This window comes from Cyprinodon tularosa, unplaced genomic scaffold, assembly GCF_016077235.1.
Source record: "Cyprinodon tularosa strain WSP-4 unplaced genomic scaffold, ASM1607723v1 ctg788, whole genome shotgun sequence".
NCBI classification, from domain to species: Eukaryota; Metazoa; Chordata; class Actinopteri; order Cyprinodontiformes; family Cyprinodontidae; genus Cyprinodon; species Cyprinodon tularosa.
Genome location: NW_024039549.1, coordinates 180072 through 203538, shown reverse-complemented (window position 1 = coordinate 203538; position 23467 = coordinate 180072). Strand labels below are relative to the sequence as shown.

Genomic DNA, 23467 nt, shown 5'->3' with positions numbered 1-23467 from the left:
GTTCAATGTTTATTATTTCCTGACTTTTTATGATACTTAACAAATTGTCAATCACAGGGGGAGTCAGTGAAAAGGTCCTAAACTCAAAAGAAAAACATCTAAGAAAGTCGGAAGAAAACTTATGACTGCCATTTTAAAAGATGGCAACAGATTTGAACCCTTTGATGACAAAATATAACAAGTCTGAGATTAATTCAAAATTTCTATCAACTGTATGTCTTTTATCTGTGATGAACTGGCAACCTGTCCAGGGTGTACCCCGCCTCTCGCCCATAGACAGATGGAGATAGGCACCAGCACCCCTCCCGACCCCAGATAAAGCGTGACGGAAAATTGATGTATGGATGTCTTTTTACATATATATAAACATTGTTTTCCATGCATGAAGTGAATCTTGACTAAATTAAATGGCATTTTAGGGATAGTGGATTTTGCATCACCTTGTCAGCCGTACTTAATTTATGTAGCTGCTCACTGGTCTGTATACTTGTCTGCCCAACATGGTTAGGACATGAAGTAAGCAGGACATTTTATTCCCTTTAACATACGATGGAGGAACTGCATTATTAAACCCACACCTTGGGGGTTTAGGTGGATCTTGTAATTCCAACCCAGTTTAAGGGCTCTGCTTGAAACAAAACAACTTCAGACACATCATTACTTGACGGCAGGCTATCATAGCAAGATATTTTATTTGATTTCAGCGTTTTCCCTCTCACTACCGTTAATGAGTAGCTTATCAGTTGACAGCAAGAGTTTTTTTCTCAAATGTATCAGCCAAGGCAGAATAACAGCTGAGAAGTCTGACCTGGTGACTCTGTTAATGATTCAAAGTTAATTTTAGTTATTATTTTTTATACTTGCCATGCTGGAAAGGGGAAAAAAATGCAACAACCAAGAGAAGTGTTGATAATCGTTGAACTTTATTTGCATAGTTGGGAATGAAACACCCTAGATAGGAAGGAAATTTCCCACCATTACACATCAGCCATTTGTGTGAAAATCCAAAAGCAGGCAAATAAGTCATCTGGAATGCAATAGAGAATTTCCTTTCTGTTTCTCACAGTGAAGTTGTGAGAAAAAAAACCCCAATGAGAAATAGAAGAGAAAACATAAATGTACAAAAAATAAATATTGTTAGATTTATGTTATTAATACAGTCCAGTTCAATCCTAATCATAATAAAATTATAATTCAGTTGATCATGTATTGCAAGTTCAGAGTGAATGCAACTATTAAAAGATAGAAACAAGCAGCATGGCCAAGCTTAGAGAAAGCTGCTATCAGGTGAAACCGCCTTTGAGTTAAAAGGACAGAAGTAGAAGCACTAATTGCACTGTTCTATTAATGAGAAAAACAAGACGGAAAAATTTAAAATAAAAAAAATATTTACATTTGTGGATTTGAACAGTAAGAAACAAAGTTTAATCAGGTATTAAGAGGCCAGGAGGACTTTTGACATTAAAGACTAAAATGGAGAAAGTGCAAAGTTCAAGGTAAAAATATCTCCCTCAGTTTATTTGCTCATGAAGTAAAGAGAAGTTCTCTGTGTTAAAAACAAAAAAGAACAAACATCTGGTATAGTTAATAGCAGCGCTATCCCTCTTCAGAAAAGAGACACAGCTAAACATTCCAAAGAATGTTATGGTGATAGCATTGAAACAGTTTTTCCAAAATACGCACATGTACCACTTTCAAAATTATTTCAGAGCTCCGCCCCTTACCTTTGAGTGGGAGGACAGTTTCTGCACTCACATTTGCCATCTGCATTAACGGAACATGAGCTCTGAACGGAGGCTAAACAAGAGAGTGGAAGTAAAGGTCATTTAGGCTGATCAGCATTCCAGTTATGAACTCTGGACTGTGTCCATGTGGTGTCAACACAAACAGATTAGTTTTCATTGTGTGCTACGGGAGCACAGGGCTGTATCACCTTACATATATTGGGAAAGCTGTAGCTGCAGTGCAGTTATGACTGACATTTATCAGCTATGCTATTATTTAGCGTTGTTAATAAGGTGATTGAATTCAGTAAAATGATATGAGATTGTGTATTATGAAGAAAAAGTGTTAGGCTTTTGCATTAATCTTGATATTTGTTTGGAGTCATATTAAACTCTAAATAGATATTCACTTATTTCATTAGATTTTTTATCCTATTCGGTTTAACTGCTGTGGTTATCAGATGATTCTGCTCAGTTCATCTGCTAAAACTCACAGCTTTCTTTTAGTCTGGACTTTTCATTATTTAATAAGGGTCACAAAATCCAATTTCTGGCTTAAAACCAAATCATATAAAAGAAAAATTCTGATGCTTGGCATCACTGTTATGATGTCCTCCCAAGCCCAAATCATCAGGGACAATTGGCAGAGAAACCACAAAGCTAAGCTGCTCATTCAACATTAGAAAATCTGAGATGTCTGCAGGGAGAGATTACCAAAAGGATCTCAGATATGTGCTTGATTTGTTAGGCTTGTTGTGTCAGATTCAGCGCACGCACAAAAAAACACTGCTGTGATAAAAAACACTCTTTAAGTCAGACTTGTTTTTTTGCTTTTGGACAGCAAAACAAATGTAAACATGAAGCCTCCACATGATTGAAGAAAGATTTATATCACAGATTAGACTTTTTATGTTATCTTGTGTTTTAGTGAAGCTTTGAACTCCTGATACAGATTTTTGCTGAGTCCTTGTTCTTTTTAAGAACTGTAATCAGCATCTTTCAGAACCTTTTTCCCCCCCTAACTTACTTAGCATGAAAGTCAATAATTAATGAGATTAGCAGAGGCTTGGTCCTATCAAGTTTAAGAGAGCAGAGCCTGTAAAATAAAAAAGAGAAGAAAAGCATAACTGTGCCCCCCACTAGCATGACATGACTATTGCAATATAGATATATTGAGGATAAATTATTAAGCTTTCTGTGGATTAATTGTAATGAAGGAATAAAACACATGAAAAATAAGTCTATCTTATGGGTTTTATTTATTTTATTTTTTTGTACCTGTGCACATCTTCCCAACTTTGTATAATTCCACACGACTTTTTAATAGGTTTTTTCCTACCAATCAAACTCTTAATTTACTTTTTCCTCGTTTTCTTCTTCTAATAAACTGTCCTGCGCTTTCTTCACATCCGCTCCTCCTTTCCCACTGCAAGCGAAGTACTTTATGGTCTGGGTAAACTATGTCAAGACTGTTGCAACTATACCTGTAGGGTGTAGTTCTTGGTTCCGTTTCATAGTCCAGGATTGGTTACCATCAAAGTGATGGGCACTAAAGAGCCTCGCATTGAAAAAAGGGATTTGAATATTTTATGAAAAAGCACTGATATTTTCTGCATTGAACTGACAGCACATCCCAACAGCTACCCTACTGATGTTTTAATATACTGAGACCTTGCTACAAATTCACTCTCCTATGACAGTTCATCTAGTTTTAAAGGTACACTATGCAACCGGTGTTGATTTTCCAGCGAGGCTCCCCCCAGAGGGCGAAAGTAAAAGTGCACTGTCGTAAATATGCTCAGCTGTTCTCCTGGTTTCTCCGTCAAGCCAGGCGCGGTTGTTTTGAGCTTAGCAGCGAATGACTAATGCTGCGTTCACACTGGACGTAGCTGGCGCGACAGAGCAGTGAGTTTACATGCAAAGTCAATGGTTGATGCGCAACCATTCAACCAGTCAATGGTCAAGGCGCAGCAAAAGGTCCTGCGGTGCGTTTTGAGCAGCAGGCGCAGCACGTCTGAGCAGCTGAAGCAGCGCGTCGGGTGCGTTTAACGCAGGGAGAGAGACACAGCGCTGATGATCACTCCTCTTAAACAGTTTATTGACGCCTAAATTAACTTAAAATGCAGAAATCTGCCGGCAGAATATGCAGTTTGGATTATTTAGATGAAAAACACCTACCAGCTGCCGCGGTGAACCGCTGCTGATGAAGGGATCCATACTGTCGGCGCATCCCTGGTATGTGGGGGTCTGAGCGGCTCCGACAGAAAAAATATTGAAGGCAGGATAATAATCTGAATGAACTGACTGCACTGATTACGTTTTCAGGTGTATTTTCTCACTTAAACACATATTAAAACTACTTTATTCCCACTGATCACAGCAAATATAGCTGCAAGGCAGAGAAAGGATAGTGAAGCTCCGCCCAACGCGCGTCAGACACACTTTTGCACCGCGCAGCCAGAGCAGCAAAGCTGCTTCAGCCGCGCGTCAGAACTAACTGGTACAAGCAGCAAAAAGGAAGCAGCAGACGCGATTTTGCTGCTTTTGCTGCTTTTGCTGCGTGAACGTAGCATAACTGCACAAAGATTGCCACTGTGCTAGCAGCGAGAATGCTTTTAATGGGGGCGTGTAGCAGTTCTCGCCGTAAAGCAAGACTGACACTCACGAGACTTCTGAGCCTGTGGGTGCGGGTCGGTGCTCCTGCAGTTGCAAGTGCAGTATTTCCCCCACAGACCACCAGGGCGGCCGAGAATACCTTTGTTCAACCTGAAATGACTCATTTAATCATCCAAAACGTTATGGAACACATTAATTAACTGAAAAATGTTGCATAGTGTGCCTTTAAAAATGTGACTGATCATATGTTACTTTATGACTACTGCAAAGAAGCCTTAGCCCTTAATATAAAATAAGCAAAGGTACATTGAAATAGCCTGCTTCAATGAAGCTGAATACATCCTAGCAAAAGTTAAGTTTTACTAATCTAAACTAAACTAAAACACTGTACAGTTGCATTATGTCAATAATCAAAGCTTGTCCCCAAAATTTACATTGTGAATGTTACTGTTTGACAATTTCATGTGTTTCAGAGTCTCAAATACCTTCCAGTTTCACACAGTCATCCTGATTCAGAGATTTCTACCACCTGTGAAATATGTATGCGTCTGAGCTGAGCTCATCTTTTTGATTCGATAACTCAGAAACAGCTTTCTTCAGCAACAAATGCTGTATCTTTTTATGGTTCATGAAATGGGGTAAAACAATTCTTGTTTAAATGTATTTAGATGTATTTCCTTTAGTGGTGGGCATAGATATTTTTTTTTAAATCTAGATTAATCTCATTGTAATATTGGAATTAATCTAGATTAAATTCACTTGTTTTACCTGTGCCAAAGGTATTTATGATATACGTGTGCTACCTTAAGAATTTTCATATTCCTACTTAAGATTTTGACAAAGTTATACAATAAATTCTTTTTTTTTGCTTATTTGCTACTTTGTTTTTATTGCAGATAATACAGTGTCCCACTTCCAATTATAGAAATCCAACTTTAACAATATAGTGTCTCCAAAAATCTGCCACACACGTCACCTTGATCAACTTCTCATCTTTCGCGGGTTTCTCCACAGAGTGCTGGTCATATATTCTCCTCATGATAGGTCACCTCGCAGGTAGTTTGTAAATTGGGAACGAGCTGGCAGTTTTTGGTGCTATCCACTGAGCAAGCTTGGCTGATAAAGCTTTGCTTATAGCTGCATCCATGTCAATTCGCTCTCACCTCCACTTATATATATGTGCGCTACATTAAAGGGGAAATTCATCCTTAGTATAGGTCCAGCTCCTTACCCAACTTTGAGAATAGATTAACGGCAATATTTTTTTTATCACCTGATAAGAGTTCGGCATTCATGTAGCGCGTTAAGGCCGATAATAACTCACCACAAATTTTCTTATAATGTGGAAAAAATTTATGTTATTTTTAGTTTATCAGTTTTTTGTTAGTTTTTTTCTACAGAGAGCCTTTTATAACCACTTCTGACTTGAAATCCTTTTTTTAAATAATTTTATTTATGTTACATTTTGTCCTGTTTTTTCCTTTCTGTTCTAAAATTAGTTCAGCTGCGGCTTAAATATAAGATTAACATGGCAAAAGCCCGGGATCTGTTTGTTTAGAATGCAATTATTGTGTAGGACAAGAAGCTACTGATTAATATGACACTAACAGAGCGCCCCAGCTTTAAGTTTCATACAGGGTAGTTGTGAATTCCTTAACAAATTATAAAGTAGCTAGATTGTAGTCTGTTCCACGGAATTCTGAAGTAATGCAACCTGACCCTTCTCGACCTCTTACATTGTGCTTTGTAGTTCGGACATAATACCAGCTTAAATTAGCCATGTCAGTCAAAGTTACACAAGATTCAGGGCAGAAACAACATCTTATTAGTTTATGTGCTCTTGGCATTCTCAAATTTGACCAAAAAGAGTGAATACAGAAAAGGTCAGAGTAGTTAGTTATATATGGATTATTCATCATTTCCTGAGTATTTTTCGGCTTCTGCCTGAGGTGAGTTGATAAATTAACACTTTTGTTTTCATATCTGAATTCTGACCTGCGACCTGACCTCGGTTGGCATTGTTACAAGCAAGAAACATGTTAAGAATGAAATAAGAACCGCAGGGTGTTATACAGCCAAATAATACAAAATATGATCAGCCATTGTGCAGCAGCTCTTTCCCCATATTAAGATGATGTGAGACAGGAACACAATCTGAGATCCAAGGGGGAAACGTGGCTCTTGTCCTACAACCATGTTTGTAGTTCTGGTTTATGCATAAGATGCATCCTGTCAATTCATTATGCAGGCCGGAATGAAGCGGGGCACAGTCAAACAAACAGGCACTCAAGTCCAAATACGCTAACACATGCACAAACACCAAGATCCAGAGATCCACACACACACAAATGGATTCAATATGCAGACACATGTAAGGAGAAGAGAGGAAGACTGTTAATTAACTAGAGCTCGTTAATTCTCTTTGAACCGACAGCGCGGAGGTTCACACACTAATTACCTTGATGACTGAGCCAACCTGTGCATGCACACGCATATGCCGGTCTTCACACTACAAACACGCGCTCTCGCAGGCTGACATAACACATCTTGCAGGCTTTTAGACTTTCACACTCATACACAGCCATAAAACACAAACATAAAGGTGTGAAGTCTCACTCATACACACAAACATATGTGTACACTCATGTGTTCTGCAGAAAAAACTTTTCCTTAAATAAACTATTCTTCTCCTTTTCATTTTGCTTCAGCATAAAATTTAGCTGCTTCAGTTTATTCTTAGCTGAGATCCATTAGTGCGTCTTTTCGATTTACTCTTATCTAACGGCCTCAGATTATCTCTCTTAGTGGAATGGTGCACCTTAGTGTTTGCACGATACTTGCACACTATCATTTGCACATATTCATCACGTCAGAGGACTGAGGCTCTCATGTCAAAACTGAACAGTAATTGCCCGTGTCAAATTAAGAGGAAGTATTTTTATGTCCTCCGTCAAACTCAATTAATATTCCATCAGGGATAAATTTATAACCCACACTGGACCTCAGCCAGTTTATACATATGTTGGTGTGTGTTTATGTGTGTCTGCGTATTGTCTCACAATAATGATATACAGCATATGAGCATTGGCAGATAAATGGAGTCTTTAGTTTCCAGCCTTTATTGCAAGTTCTCAGCCAAAAAAGGAAATACACAACAAAAGGAACATTTTGTTGAGTAGAGATGCACCTATCCTAATTATTTTGCCGAATTCTCAACATTCAGCATTTGTGAAGCTTTGCAAAAGCCCTGCACATTGACAACTGAAATCAATTTTAGATTATCCTTATGACCTATGATAAAGATCAGCATTAGATGCAAAAGAGAAAAGTATTAAAGAATTTACATAAAAAGCCATGTTTCGTTTATTACATTAGCAATTAGAAAGCGTAGTTAGCGTTGCGAAAACGCAGTATGGTTGTGCATCCTAGATAATTCAGATCACCACTTTAACTCCTAGATTTCCTAGATGTTGCCGAGAGCTCCATATGCAGCATGTTCCATGTCAGACGTATTTTATAAGCTCCAAGGGACGGAAAAAAAAATAACCACTGTTCTCTATTCAGCCTTCCTGTTGTCTTGTTCTCTCTCGATCTTTTGCATCACCAACATGAATCTCAAAACATGCAAAAACCGTTAGATCTTAAATAACTTTTTCATTGGCTGGAGTTTTCACTTCATGTTAAATGCCTTACCCTGGAAATAGCCAACATGTTTGCTCTCTAGAAACTTCCACAACATGAAGTATTGATGTTGGCACAGCTCGGTGGTCCATCATGTGTTTACAGATATAAAAGATAAATAAGTTGGACGAAAGGAGTTCCCTCTATTCAATGAGAGAAAATAAAATAAAAAAAATGTGTTAAAGATATTATCTAAAATGACAGATCTAAATAGATTATAAAACATTTTAACCACAGACATTGGGGTATTTTTAGAAGCAAATTTGTGTCAAAAAGAGAAGCAGCAATCAGAAGGGTTTGGGCAGAAGGTTTGCGGTGGACAGCTGCTTAAATTAAATTAAATTAAATCTGGCCAAAATATGTTTTTTGGCAAAAGAAAAAAAGTCTGTCATGAGTTCAAGACTGAGACTGGAAAGAGAGTGTGAGAGAAATAAAGGGAAAAGGGGGTTTGGGTGGTTAAGGAGTTATGGGTCAATAAACCCTGCTGTGGGGGAAGCAGAGAGGGACCCATAACGAGGTCAAGGACTTATCATCGATCGGCACATCATAAAGCTGACTGGCAAGGAGAGAAAAGGTTGGAGAAGGAGGTGCAGGAAGTAAGGAATATACCAGCTGTGAAAAATAGCTGTTTATCTTTGGTTCAGCGTCAGGGAAACGGGATGTAGAGTAATCATTTGAAAAGTAAATTATTCCTATGAAGGAAGGAGAGGGGCCATCTAGGACTGGTACAGAGAAAATAAAAGTTGATGGATTCATGGCAGAAAAGCTGAATTCTGTAGCAGAAAACTCACTTAGAGAAAGCACGCCCTGACTGCTAATAACAGTAAGTCTTCCTTGGTAGATCAAGTCCACCTGTTATTGACTGGATCGCACTGCAGTTTTTGTGTCTTTTATGCACATTGCTCTCAAGTTATCAACGTTCACATTTCAGAAATGAAGTAACCATCTTATTGTTTGAAAAGAAGTTTAGATTATTAAACTTAACCAAATAATTTCAGTAAAAAAAAACTGAATTCCGAAGTAAAAGTAAACGTCCAAAACAAAGTGAAATATACTGTATGTCTGATACATAGTAAGTTCTCCAAACTTATTGGTGACATAAAAGTTTCAGACTTAATATGTAATAGATTTTCAACAAAAACATGTGGTTATTCTTGATTAACAGCAATAACTGCCTGAATTTATCCTTTTAATCCCAATTTCTCATGTGAAATATTTTTTCAATGGTTGTCACAATGTCACTTTATCTGGTGAAGCTAATATTACAGTATGAGACCTGGGGATGCACAGGGAAGTTTGTTTTATATCCCAGTTTTATGATTGACACTCTTATTAGGCTGTAAGATAGGAAGCATTCTTTAAATGCCCTGTTTTGTTGACAAAGTAGGCAAATAAAAACCTCTCGTCTAACAACACTTAATTACATCTACATGGAAGAGACGATTATGCCATTTATTTATATTTTAAAGAAAAAAAGATTGATTTTCCACTTATATACCTCATACCTCACATATTATTGCCACTGACTTGCTGTGATGCAAATTTTTAAACTCCCAAGTTTATAAGATACGTTGATAAGATACATTTTCTTACAGAACACTGGCCAGGTTAACAGAAAGTTTCTGGCTGTAACCATGTTAGCAGCTGCGTAAAAGGAAATAGATCACCAGGGTTACAAAAAAAGGTATTATCAATTTGTACTGCTCAACCTTTATGTTTGTGGACTTTTCCTGAAAATAAATAAATAAATCCGACAAATGTTTTTACAGTAAAAAGTAACCTTCCATTTGTAGATAATTCTGGCAGTCAAATTACATATGTCCTTCCTCCTTTGTCTGTACAGCCAGATTAAATTGGTGTTCAAGTTTTACAAAAAGTGCAAGGTTAAATTGCTAACCTAGGAATTAATTTCCTTTTCTATTAATAGTAGTATGAAGTAATTTCTTCTGCATTCAGCTGCTTAGATGCCATATCTGTCTTTTTTGAATTACTTTTACAAGAATGCCCATAGCTGTAAATAACAGCACCCTGAAAGGTGTTTAAACATTTGTTTAGCACTACGTGACGAATACCCAAAAAGTGGATCTTAGTATTTGACTAGAAATATGAATCTTGTTTAAAAGTATAAATAAAGTCACAGTGATTGTTTTTCTTTGACTGTGAGGAATGGATTTGTCAAGGCTGTTTTAGTGAAGCAGTAGTGAAAGTATTTGTCTTGACATTTTTAGAGTAAGAAATCCAATTCATGATAAGATCACATTTACTATTACTGAGTCACATTCTTCCCTGCATTTTCTGTTTATTTGCAACTCTCTTTTCTGAACAAGTATTGCTCTACTTGATCTAAGCTGATGCTTAAAAAATTAACATTTTCTCCAATGAGAGTTAAGATGGAACCACTTATATTCAGAAAAAAAAATAAGTTCAGTGTTAATCCTCTTCTTAAGTCTTAATTAATTTCCCTGTGTTCATTTCTCTCCTTGACTTGCATTTTTTAGCGTGAACATTTCAAATATTTAATTTCCTCCCATGCTTGGTAGAAGAAAAAAAAATGGCACGGTTCAAGCTTTTATACCAGTCGTCCATCAGCTTCCCTGCAGATTATCCAGAGGTGACATTCAACGCAGAAGTTATTTCACCCTAATCTTTTTTCCTCTCTGTTGCTTTCATTTCCTCGCTATACACTGCATGTTTCAAAGTAGATCTAGATTTAAAAGCTTGTAACTTTGCAAGCAAGTGAGTCTGAGAGATGTAGAGCGATCCCTTCAGGCTAGACCGAGTCATTTAGCTCTGATATTTCCTCTGCATGAACATACAGACTCATTTCCTTTCAAACTCGAAGACGCTCCACTAACAAGACTGGGTTGATTTGTGTTTGAATGTCACAGAAGTCTTTCTGCTCAGTTTGTGTAAATTATATAATGGGAAAATTTAATGAAACCACTTGTAATTGAGAAGTGACTTGTTTGTAAATATAAATAAAGATTTGACTAATATAATGAAGGACTTTTCCGAAGTAAAAAAAAAAAGTGCATAAAACATCAACTCAAACTAAAAGTTAAACATCAAAACATGCATTTTTTATTTCTATTTTAGTAAATAAATTAAAACCAAAAATCTAGCTCATGAAATAACATATAATCTGAGGAATATTTTTGGTACCTTGAATTGTGGTGCAGCAGAGGTCTTTTGAACTACTTGAGGATAATGGAATTCCTGCCACAAATCCAACTCATAAATGTCTGCAGGTTTTCCTTATATAACCCTGGGGTTTCTGCATGCTCTTTTGGGCTTTAAAGATATGTATTTTTAAGAATTTTATGAGCAACTACACTGCCTGATCAAAGTAAATGTTACGTAGACCTGTACAGTATATTGCTGTATGAGGAGGCTTAGCTCTGATATAAATAACATATATATCTTAACTGAGGGAAAACCCGGTAAATAGGCTGGTTTTCTTCTCCAGGTTTAAACTTCTATCTGAATACATGATTACTATACATGCTAAGAGAACATATTAACAACCTGTAAATTGTTTGCAACATTTTACAGACAAATTATCATTTCAATGACTTGCAATTTACCTATTTTATGCATGAGGCAAGAGCAGAGTTCTTTCTTGGTGCTGGCTATTGTTTTGCACTATTGGAGAAACACTGGGTACATTGCATGCTCTTCCCTGTAGTACATGAAGTGTGGTTTGAAACCAGGTACTTTAGGATTCTGGAAAACCTTTTTGAAAATTCATGAAATATTATTGAAACTTAGTAAGAAAATGTTACATAGACCAGTAAATTGTCTAAACATAGGCTACATTTTCCAGTGCATTTTGTAACTTTATGAGAAACCCAGGGGAAACAAATGAAGTTTGCATGTTCATAGCTTTGTTTTTTTTGTTTTTTTCATAAGCATTCCAGGTTCTATTACTAAAAATCACTGAATGCTACTGAAAAAAGATCCCAAAAACCCAAACATTTGCTAAATTTCCTTTTGGTGCAGATTGTCTTTGTGGTTGTCTGGGTGTACTGTTTGTCTCATCCCATGACTCATTAGATACAATCCATGCCCCCTAAGCTTTTACAGAAAGCATATATATGGTTTTGTGAACACCAGAGTTTTAGAAACACCAGTTGTTTCCTTTTTAATAACACCAGCACATTGTTTTGCAATTTCTGACATAAGGAAACATGACTAGCATACAAGCACTCATCACTATTCTTCACGGAATTTCAAGAGCACAAACAGGTTTTTAAGAGTGGATATTATCCAGCGATTAGGCACCAATCCAGATGAGATGTAAGAATCTTCCAGCCAAGCCAGTGGTTTGTAAACACCAGACATGTCCAGCAGCATTAATCTAAACTGGGATTAAAAGGCATCAGAAAACTTTGAAAGACCCATGTGATTGGTTGATGACTATTACCCTGCATTGTAGCTGCTAAACCCATAATCAAGGAGAACATGATCAGATAATCTCAATATGTCTTTGCAGACCCAACCCAACAGCCTAATCCTCAGATTTAGAATCTCAGATTAGGAATCCTAGATGATTAATCCCATATTGTGTTTGTACGTTGCCTGCAGGGGACCCTTCGCCGTGTGACCTTCTCGGTTGTGAGCCAACCTCAGGATGGTGGTTGCTATGACAGTGGCCTAGAAGACTCTGAGACACCAAGCAGCAAGAGTTCGTCGGGGCCACGGCTGGGAGCCCTTCCGCTTCCTGAGGAAGGTTACGAGCGCACAACCCCAGAGGGAAGCGTAGGGGAGGAGGACCATGTAGAGAATGGTAACCATCATGCCCAACATTATTTAACACTAAGCAAAACAAAATTAATTGAGCTTAAGATGTGCCAAACAAATTCACTGAAATATTTCTCCTCTCAAGGCTATGTACTTTATGCTGTGAAAGGCTTAGAGATGTTTTGATTACACACTCTATCACACACACACAGAAACAACCCAGAGAAAGACTTTCATTGGAACCTTGACTTGCTGTCAAGGTCTCAGGAGTCTTTATTCTTCCGCTTTTGATGGAAATGTGTTTTACACTATAAAGCAGTTGTCCTTTGTCTGTCTGCATGCATTGCACATCAGGATTTCTGTATGAGCAAGGCCTCCGAGTATTATGTGAGGAGATTTTTAGAAAAGCTAATGTGCGGCAGAGTCTTGTGCCAGAGTCTCATCCATGGCTTTAAGCCTCGCTGTCAATGACCAAAAATTCCCTTTGTTCCTTTTCCCACTGCAGTGTGTCCTAACAGAGCTAGAGCTATGGCAGAACAGCAAGGTCACCACGCCCACGGTAGCTGTCTAATTATTGGGGTGGTCAATGAGATTCCACTTAAGTCATGTTTTCAGTGTTGTTAACGCTGTTCTCTCTCAGGCATTGGTTTTATTAACCAATGCCTGAAATCATTGTTTGATTTAATTTGTTGGCCTAATATGTATTTTGTGTTTAGTGTTAATACCTTTTTTTTCAACGTGTTGCTTGCAATCAAAAACTTCAATGTGTGTCAAGATTCTGTGTTTCTATGTAGAAGATCAATATATAGTAGTTTTATTTGAGGAGGTACTGCAATCATTTGATGAAGGTGTGCTGGAGCAGAAACGCATCTAAAATATAAAGGGTAGTGGCTCCTAAGGAGCAGGGATGGGAAGCGTTGTTTTAGAGTGTGTTTCTACCATCTTTGCAAATCTAGAGACTTTATATTTTACCATTTCTTTTTTGCAAAATTGCTCAAGCTAAGTCTGATTTGGTGTAGCCTGCAAAACATTAATCTTGAAATCTTGTTAGAAATTCATAGGTATAGACTCTGTCTAGGCCAACTAAAACATTCAATTTACTGCACTTTGGTACAAGCTGTTGGTTTAGAATCTCTCTCCTGTGGGATGTCCAAACTCTGCCACATTCTCAAGTCTTTCGTAGCTTCCTGTAAGATTTATTTTTATTTTTTAGGACTGTTTTGTATTTAGCCTCTATTGTTCTTGCAAAAATAAAAAAAACACATCGCACCGACATGATCATAACGAAACAGCCTAGGGCTGTTTAGGATGATGTGCTTTGTTTCCATCTTACTCTATAAGCTTTCGTTTTGGTTGCATTGATTATTTTTCTCACTGTTCCCTAAAAGCCAGATTTATGAAGTAGGTCCCTAGTCCTGTAGTTGTCATGCCTGCTAATTCCCTTAGCTTGAATGGGTCCCTTGCCTGATTATCTGATACATTCTCTCCTTAGTCCAGCCTTTCAATTTGGGTGGCTGATTGACTTTTAGATATAAATAAAAATATCTTGAGTCTGTGACAAAAGGCATAATGTTTTAATTTAAAGTTTAAAGGGTATTGACCATAGTACAAGACAGTGTGTCTGCTTGTTGGTATTCTTAATTAAATTATATTTAGGCGACTTGGTGAAGCATTGTCAATATTAACACTCTCAGATTGCAAAAACAGCATTTAGACCTAGAGTATATACAACTTTATATTCAGGTAATTTCTATTCAATGCTGTTCTTGTGTTATCAGCAAAAAACAGATCTTAAGTAAAAAATAATATATTTTAAAAACAGAAAATTCACTCCTCCTTAAAACCAGCACAAAAGCACAAAAAAGAAGAATTTGTATTTGAATTTAAGTATATAATGAAAACAGTAGTACACATTCGTATTCAACCCATATTAATTGGACAGCTTGTCTTTTACCACAAGATGACCCAGATAAGCCCCACTTCCTTTATACTGGACCCCTTTTAAATGGCATTTAACCTGGTGGGTTTTAATCAGTGAAGTGGATCGTGATATTTAAGTACCAGTTTACTGCAAGAAGACACAAGATTGCGCTATTGCGTTACGTAATGATAAATATATATAGGAGCGCTCCAAATATAGGTGCAGCTGAATCTACACTGTAAAAGTTGCAATCACTGCACTCTCTCTAGTGAGCACAGCACCTCGATAGCAGATAGAGGATAAGAGTAAAGGAAAGATAGAAGACCTTTTGTTGCGTACGTAATTATAACTAATCCGCATGTAACTTTGAATGTACTGAAATATAACTAACTAAAAGTTGCATAATTAGCAATATCCTTTCCACTCTAGCAATGTTTCATATTACTTTAAGAAAATATTTCTGCATAATTTGATCTATCTATGAAATAAACTATAAAATCTTGTTTAAAATATTGTTTATCCAAGGTTGATGTAAAGCAATACATTTGCCACAGCTTCCTTTTCAGTTTTTCTGGTAATACAACTCTAATACCTGAACTTTTTCCCAAAGGTTTTGTTTTGCTTTGATTGATCAGGTTTCTCTAAAGAGAAATTGAAACTTTTGAAACTTTTATGATACTGAAACAAAGAAAGCAAGTCAGCAAAATTATTGGATCACACCAAAAAATCAAAGAGTTTCAATGAGCTCAGAACAAGAGGAGCCAGTTTTTGAGGGGGAAAAACAATTAGGTTTCGCAAAATGTTTTCTTGAGTCGGAACTTTATAAAGTACAACACCATTGGTGTCTAAGGCAGGAACCCCTGCAGGGGGAGAACACAGGTTAGTGACCACATCAATCAAACAGAGGATATTAATGAACATGTGAGTCACTAACCTGGCCTGTGAAGTTGGTTCCAGCTGGTCAGCTGCTAACAAGACGCGACGGGTGCCACCGAGAGAGTGCCAGACACTAAAGTCCCGGAAGTCAGAGAAGGCAAAGGAAGGCAGAATAATCCGGAGGGCGAAGCCAAAGCTGGTGTTGAGGACATGCTCGGTAGTCAGACCCAGAAGGGGGAATCCAGGACAGTGTCAGGAATCAGTTCCAGGTTTGGTACAAAGGCAGAAATCCAGCAGGAGTCGTGCAAACAAATCAGAACAGGAACAGGCAGATCAGAGGTCCAGGGGCAGAACGGGTCAGGATCAGGCAAGCAGAAACACATAGGAACGCTAGAACCCTGACTTGACTGTAGAATTAAAGCAGATACTGAAATTCTGGTTTTCTCCTTTACTACTACCACACATCTAATGTTTTTAGACAATGTTAAAGTTTCCTTTGCTGGAAGTGAGGGTCCACCACCAAAAAAAAAAAAAAAAAGAAATGGACACCATGGGGTAAGAATATGATGTTATCAAAGTTTATGCATTTATAAATGAAGTGTATTCTTTTGTTAGAGACATATTGGTTTCTGTATAAACAGTGACAAAAACTGTTTAACTTTTACCACCATTAAAGAGACATAAATCCTCTGCTATTACAAGCACATTACTTGCTGTTCATTTTGTAGAACTCTGAAAGCATTTCTTCCTAACTTGACTATATTCGATAACTCGACCTTGCAAACATTCTGCAAATCAGAGAGAGATTATACACACACCTATTGTTATCTCTTCTCCTCTTAAGGTGGGTTCGCGGTTTTCTTCTCATATATTTTGAAGTCATTCGTTGTTTGATTTAGACGTTTGCTTAGACTTGGTGCAATGAAAGCGAAATAAAATCCCTTTTTATCTTTGGGTTTCTAGCACAGGTTTAGAGTCAAACCTGTCTGATATTTGGAAATGCTCATATATTTTTCAACCTTAATAAAAACCTCACTTCCGAGAAAATAAAAGTGGGTATACTGTAGGTCATGATGATGCCTTCACCGTGTTTTACAGTGAGTATTGGTGTGTATGTGTGTGTGTGTGTGTGTGTGCTTAAACAATGCGGAACAAGTTTACATTTTTTGCATAAAACCTTAACAAAATCTATTGAGAATTCTTAAGCCAGGCCTTCAAATCCTGTTTTAAAGTAATACTTTCTGCCCTTCCAGACATATGGAAAATACAGAAAATAATGGCCTCCATTGGATAGTACAAATTCTCTGAGTGAGCAGATTCTTGCATTTGTTTTTTTTCTTATCTTTCTTTCTTTCCAACTATTGGATATATTTGTTTGTCAAGTGAATATTATCTGCTTTCATGTTAAAACTCGAAAGGTTTTAAAACATGCATCAGAAAGCTTAGCATTTGTTGCAGGGGTATGTAGAGGTTTAAGATCTGTTGTAAAACTGTCTGCAGACGCCTTTCACCCTATCAAGAAGATCAGGATTCACTTGCAGGTGTTCTCGCTTATCTTTTAATGTGGATACACATGGGATTTGAAACATGTAACCTTCACATTACCAGATAGAAATGTAGATTTGCCGGTCAGAGCGTTGGTAATTGTATTCCTTGTGGTACTGATTGTTGCTTCGGTCTGACCTCACCTTTCACCTTTTATGTAGTGCTGAACGCAGCAGAAGTCAGCGATTTGCATTTTGCTTCAGCAGCATCTTTCTTCCTTTCATGCTCCTTTCAGGCTCCCCTCCCTAACAACCTTGGTTTAATCTTTTTCTTTGTTTTTGCTTCTTTTTTTCTTCTTTTCTATTATTTGATTTTTAAATCAAATTCAGTTTCTAAAGCAGCTTCCCTCTGGTATTCTGCTTATCTTTGTTTTATATATCTAGCACTTTAGATACAGGAATTAGTATAGAAATATGGAATATTCTTCTAATTTTCTACCCTTTAATGTTCAATTTCTGTTTCCAGATGCGAGACAGCTTCCAGATGTAGCACTAACTGGAAAGTGCACCAGGGAGTGTGATGAATTTGGGCACTCTGACACATGCTGGATGCCCGTCCGCCCTTCACCACGGCAACGGCAGCGGCACGGCAGCGACCCTCCACGCCTTTCAACCTTCGCCCCAGGTGACGACAACAACAATCTCCGTGGCAATGACCGTGAAAGCGACAGCGAAAGCGCCGGCAGTGCAGGGAGCTCAGAGGCTGGAGTCATGGTGGGAGGAGAAGGTCAGAGGTTACCTATGGTCAATGGGGATCCCCTTGGCACCTTGGGACGTGGCGACCGCAACAGGAACATGGGCGACCACAACCGAAATCTTCTGAATCGTAAAATGACTTCCGCATCCTACGACACATTCAGCGGGGCGGGGCTTGGGAGGCGCCAGCCCGAGGAGGAGGGAGGAGAGGGCCAGAACCCACCTGAGGTCATACCACTGGCGCGGACTGGAGGGGACTACAAGACAACCTCCTGCCTTACTTTATCTCGTCGGGAGGTCTACCTGTAACAGCCTGTAGATGGATCAATCCCAATCAAACTACATTTGCTTGTTGAAAAGAGAGGTTCCAAACTGCTCTGACATGTGATCAGTGTGGTTGGTATTTTCAGCCTATGAAGATGTGAAAAGGTCTCATGAATACTTTTAAAAGCTTATATTAAACTTTAACATTTAGACTCGGACTAACAATTATCAGCACTTAAACTTGAGCGGGTCATTTATGAACTCTCGTACTAGGTACTCTTTCTAAAAAAAACTTTTTTATAACTGCTGAAAGCTACCTACTGTAAAAGGCAATGACTGTGTGTCTGCGTGGAGCAAAAGAATATTTTCTTCATTTTCTTTTTTTTTTTACTAAATCCAATGCATGTCTGACCCTTTGACCTTTGAGGTTTTAATGTAAAGAAACTGTGTGAACTCTGATGCTCTAAATGGCTACGGGCATCTAAACAAACTGAAGCTTTATCAGGCCAAACCTGGATTCAAATGGTGGGATAAAGCTGAAAGACAGCTGAAGTTTTCTCCTGGGGATAAAAAAAAATGACAAGAAGAAAATTATGTTTTCTTCAAATGAATGATCTGATTCAAAGTGGTCAAACTTTCCTATGCTTACGGTGCCTTGCAAAAATGTTCATACCCCTAAATCTCTACCACATTTTGTTACAACACCATACTTAAATGTGATTTATTGTAATTTCACTACTAAATCACTACAAATCAGATGCAACGTAATATAACAAATAATATACCATTTCTAGAATAACAACATATCCAACATTTCCGTTCTACTTCAAAACTTAAAACTGCATATTTTTGAAAACACTATCATAGACGCATTACATTATTGGGTGCCTTTTTCAGCAGGGATATGGAAGATGATGGAAGTTGATGAAAAAAATGGATGGAGCTTAAGGAGTGAAATTAAAGAGGAAGACCTGTTAGCTTCACCACAAACCTAAACATTTAAGCAGAGCTATAATGGAACGGTTTCAGTTAAAGCATGTGTTAGATTGGTACACAGGCTCCTATGCAATCTTGGAAAGTCTTCAGAAATCCAGAATTTGTTTATGTATTTTTCCATGTCTGGATAAAATCAGCTTTGAGGAAGTAGCCTGTGGGTGTTGGGCTTTATAGTAAACAGATTAGTTAATAAACTGAAAAATAGCAGTGTCTCTCTTATAAATTCTTTTCATAATTTTATTTAGGGAAATCAGAATAAATGTGACTGAATAAAAAGGCAACAGTTTTCAGATTATTACATGTTAACACTTTGGTAAACCTTGTAATTTCCTGCTGCTGCTTAGCAATTGTTAACTACTTGTGTTGGTTTGTCACAAAAAAATAATCAATAATCTATTCCGGTTTTAACTTGACAAAAGGTGAAAAAATCCCACATGTATGAATTCTTTTGCAAGGCACTGTATTTTAATGTATCATAACCGAGGTGTTTGATATTAACCAGCTCCCTGAGCTTCTTATAGTGTAAACAAAGAATCAAGGAAGTTATTACAAAACAAAAACCAGAACAAGACTTTTTTTATACATCGATGAAATGTAACTACTCACAAGATTTTCATGGAGTGTTGCTGGTAGCAGAGTATTCTGCTGCAAATGCAAATGTATGTTTGTATGATTTTTTTCTTCATACCCAGTCTGTATGTATATATCGTACGTCTGCATTGAGCAAAGTGCAGTGCTTTTAGGCTGCTGCTCTCAGTAGTTTCAGAGTAAACAGAGGTCCCAACTTCATTATGCATCTACACATACACACACATATTTATATATATATATATACATATATACACATGCAAGCATGACGTTGCAAACACATAGTGTACACACATTAGCATGCACCCTCCAGCTCATGCAGAGCATTTGTAGAGTTCGTATAAGGCGAGTTTTAAGTCAAAGACAGTAATAACTTACATTCACTTTCATGCAGTAAAATCATGCAAAAGAGACAAACATCACAGATCAAGCACATCCGGAAGAAAGAAACTGAGATTTTATTAAATGCTCAGTTAGTATGTTTGTGCTTTTTTCATGTCTTTTTTTTCTTATGCATTGCCTCATCAAACTAGCTGTAGTGTTTTGCCTGTTCCTCTCCAGCCAGTATTTAAACATGAAAAGTATTTAAATAATTACCCATCTCTCTCTCTCTTTTTCTCTCTCTCTCTCTCTGACTGATGTGAAAGGCAACATTAAAGAGAATTTCAGCGGCATCTACTCTTAAAGAAATGATAGAAACTGTCAGAGTTAGAGATAATCTGCATAGTGTAAGTGGGACTCATGTAAAAGATCCACCTCTCTGTAATTTCTATAAGGAATATAAAGGAAAGAAAAAGAAACTGCATGACACAAGATGCAAATGTCTTTTTTTCTCTTTTTTAACAAAAAAAAGCTTGTGCTTTTTGGACAGTACCACCGTTTGAATACATCTCTATTAAATGGTTATGCATCTGGAAGGGGGTGGAGATAATAATGGCAGACACTGGGAGTTATCTGCATCAGGGTGGATGCGTTTGGGCCTTTTCTCGCAGAGTTGTAAGGAAACATGCCAGAAGTGGAACGAGTGCGTTCGGTGGGAGATCGGTGTTCTGACCTAAACACGCCCATACTGCTGTGCCAATAACAGACTCTTTAATGTCCCATCTTACCCATCAGCTACTGCAGCAGCATCACTGACACACTCGGCTGCGTTGTGCAGAGGAGTGGGTGTGGATCGAGGCCAACGCGTCTTAATTTCCATCATCGGAGTGTGCGTGTGTGTGGCTCCATGGTGTGATATGGATAATAGGGTTAGGTCGTCCCTGTGGTCTTAATGAGTTTCCTTTCTCCTCTCCTCTGCTCCCTTGATCTGCACTGATCTCATTAATGTCTGGATAGGCAAATGTAACCGGTGGAAACTGCCAGTAAGCCTTTCTCCTATTTTATCTGGTTGTTTAGATTTAGACTAGACAAAGAGGAAAGATGACTCAGGTGTGCTAAGACATATTCCATTTTTAAGGAGGTAGCTGCAATGTGTTTTTCTTAGATTTATTGTAAAACAAGTTCATCAAACTTTACTGTTATCTGCTAAATCTCAAACGATGAGCCCACTCATGCATATATTCCTCAGTCTCCATTACTTTCAACACCCCTGACATCTAGCATGGCTGTTTTACAGAGCTCTGTTCTTGACGGACTGCACTGAGGATGTACCAAAAACTGTGAACGCTTGAAGACTCATTGAAAAGCAGACTCCTGAAAAAGGTCATTAGAAAAATGGCCCCCTGCTGGAAAGAAAAAAACCTTGGGATACCTTTTGGGAAATATACAGGAGACTTGTCTTAGAAGCGCTTTTTTCATCAGACTGCTATCTTATGGCAGTTAAAAAAAATGGCACCTTTCGAACCCCTTCCTATCTGGATTTCAGAGGACTTGCTGTACATTGAACTGTGTGGGTGTGTTCATTTTCTTTTTATACTGCACGTTTAAATCTGAATATGTTTTAGACTACTGAATAACGAAGAGGAGAAACTGGGCGGACTGGGATCTGTCATCCACAGAGACATTTTTAAAAACTCAAGCCTTTTCTTCTCTTGCTGTTTTATTCTTGCCTTGTACATAGAAAATCTACACTGTAGAAAGACTCCTGGAAACCCCTAAGAGAAGATGGCATGCTTAAGGTTCAAATCTGCACTCAAGAAAAAGAAAATAAATCAGATGAAAATCTGGTTTGATTTTCTTTTTCATTATTTTCTCATCTTAAGGGTCTGTCTTTTATGTTGTTGTTTTTTTTTTTGTTGTTGCTTTTTTTGACTGTTTCCTTCCTGTAATTACATAATGAACTAATTGCATTTGCTATGTTGATTAAGATGAAGAGGAGGAGGAGCAAATGAATGGTTTGGTAATGAAGATGAACCATGTACAAGTTTGACTTTCGCATTAAAACCTTCAAACACACAGTTGCCTTTCAGCTCTCTTGCTACTTCTTTTTTTCTTCCCCATGATCAGTCCTTTAATTTTCTGTTATAATCCATATAACTTAGGCTCAAGTCTCCTATAAGAAGAAAAATAAACAGACATGACTTATACTTTCTATAAAAGTCATCAACATATAAAAGTTTCAAGATTAACCTTATTATTAATCGAATGTAGTTTTAAAAATGTCACAAGATTAGGCATATATATAGACATATTTAAGACATATTAAAATATTTCACCATACTTTGACTACAGCATCTATTTAATTGCGAGTGAGTCAGGAATTATAGGAATAACCCACTAATGTAATGGCAACACCTCAATTTACAGGTTTCACACACTGCAGTATGTTGAATACTACTGTAGAAACTGAAAAAGATGAACTTCAGCATCATCTTAATCAGTTTATAATAACCTGGGGGAGGGGGAGATTCTCACATGATAAGTTGTTCCTTAACCCCCCTGTACTTTGGCATTTTTACAAATACTATATTTTTAAAATATTTTTTCTAAGGTCAGCAGAGATTGCTAATTAGAACATAGATTGTACAAGAGACAAATGTAGACTTGAGACTTGAAGACAATATCTTATAACCATGTCTACTTTAAGAAAATGTGATTTATTTCAACTGTATTAATGATGCCAATGAAACAAAATAATGAATAAAAATATTAAATTGAATTTTATTGATCTCACAATGGAGAAATGAACTCTCTGCATTTAACCCATCCCCTTTGGGGAGCAGTGGGCTGCCACTGTGCAGTGCCTGGGGAGCAATCGGGGGTTAAGGGTCTTGTTCAGAGACCCAGAGTGGCAGTCTGTGGGAGTTGGTCTCGAACTAGGAACCTTAGGTTTCAGAGCTCTATGCACTAACTGTTTGGTTGTGTACTGCAGTGTTTAAAATCTATTCATTCAAGCAACAAATTTATATTTCACATTTAGCCAATGTGTGTCTGCAGATGAAGGTCATTTGAAGTAAACAAGACTTGAGTAAGTCTTAGTTATATCCTCCAAGGTCATAAAGAGGCCAAGCTAAACTTCTGATCAGTTCAGAGCTGATACATTCCGCTGCACGACTTGTTTTAATGTAGATCTGTGATGTCATTCTGTAGCAGACTGACATATCTGGGATAGAGCACTGAGATGTGGTGCCGTCCATCATCTTTAATCTTAGAAAGGTGAATCTTCCTGAACCTGATCCTGCTCTGTGAAAAGTTTTCAAATGTAGAAGCAATTTGGACTTAAGATTTATCTTACAAAATGATTCACAGGTGTTAACGGAGGTAAAGATTACTGTGAAGGACTATAAAATGTCAGAAAATTGAAGAAAAAAAACCCTGCAAAATATAGTCTGTTAACCATATATGCAACACTGACACCATGTGGTTATGAGTAATATTTG

At 37.5% G+C, this 23467-nt stretch overlaps 1 protein-coding gene across 1 annotated transcript in view; it reads left to right on the top strand.

Annotated features, from left to right (window-relative positions):
• The window catches only part of pcdh7a (protocadherin 7a), a 64532-nt gene extending 42476 nt beyond the window's left edge, over window positions 1-22056 (top strand). The window contains exons 5-6 of the mRNA XM_038271020.1: window positions 12606-12807; window positions 17569-22056. Coding sequence (XP_038126948.1) covers window positions 12606-12807; window positions 17569-18107 — 741 coding nt within the window. The 3' untranslated portion in view covers window positions 18108-22056. The remainder of the gene's footprint in view (window positions 1-12605; window positions 12808-17568) is intronic.
• The last annotated feature ends 1411 nt before the right edge of the window (window positions 22057-23467 follow it).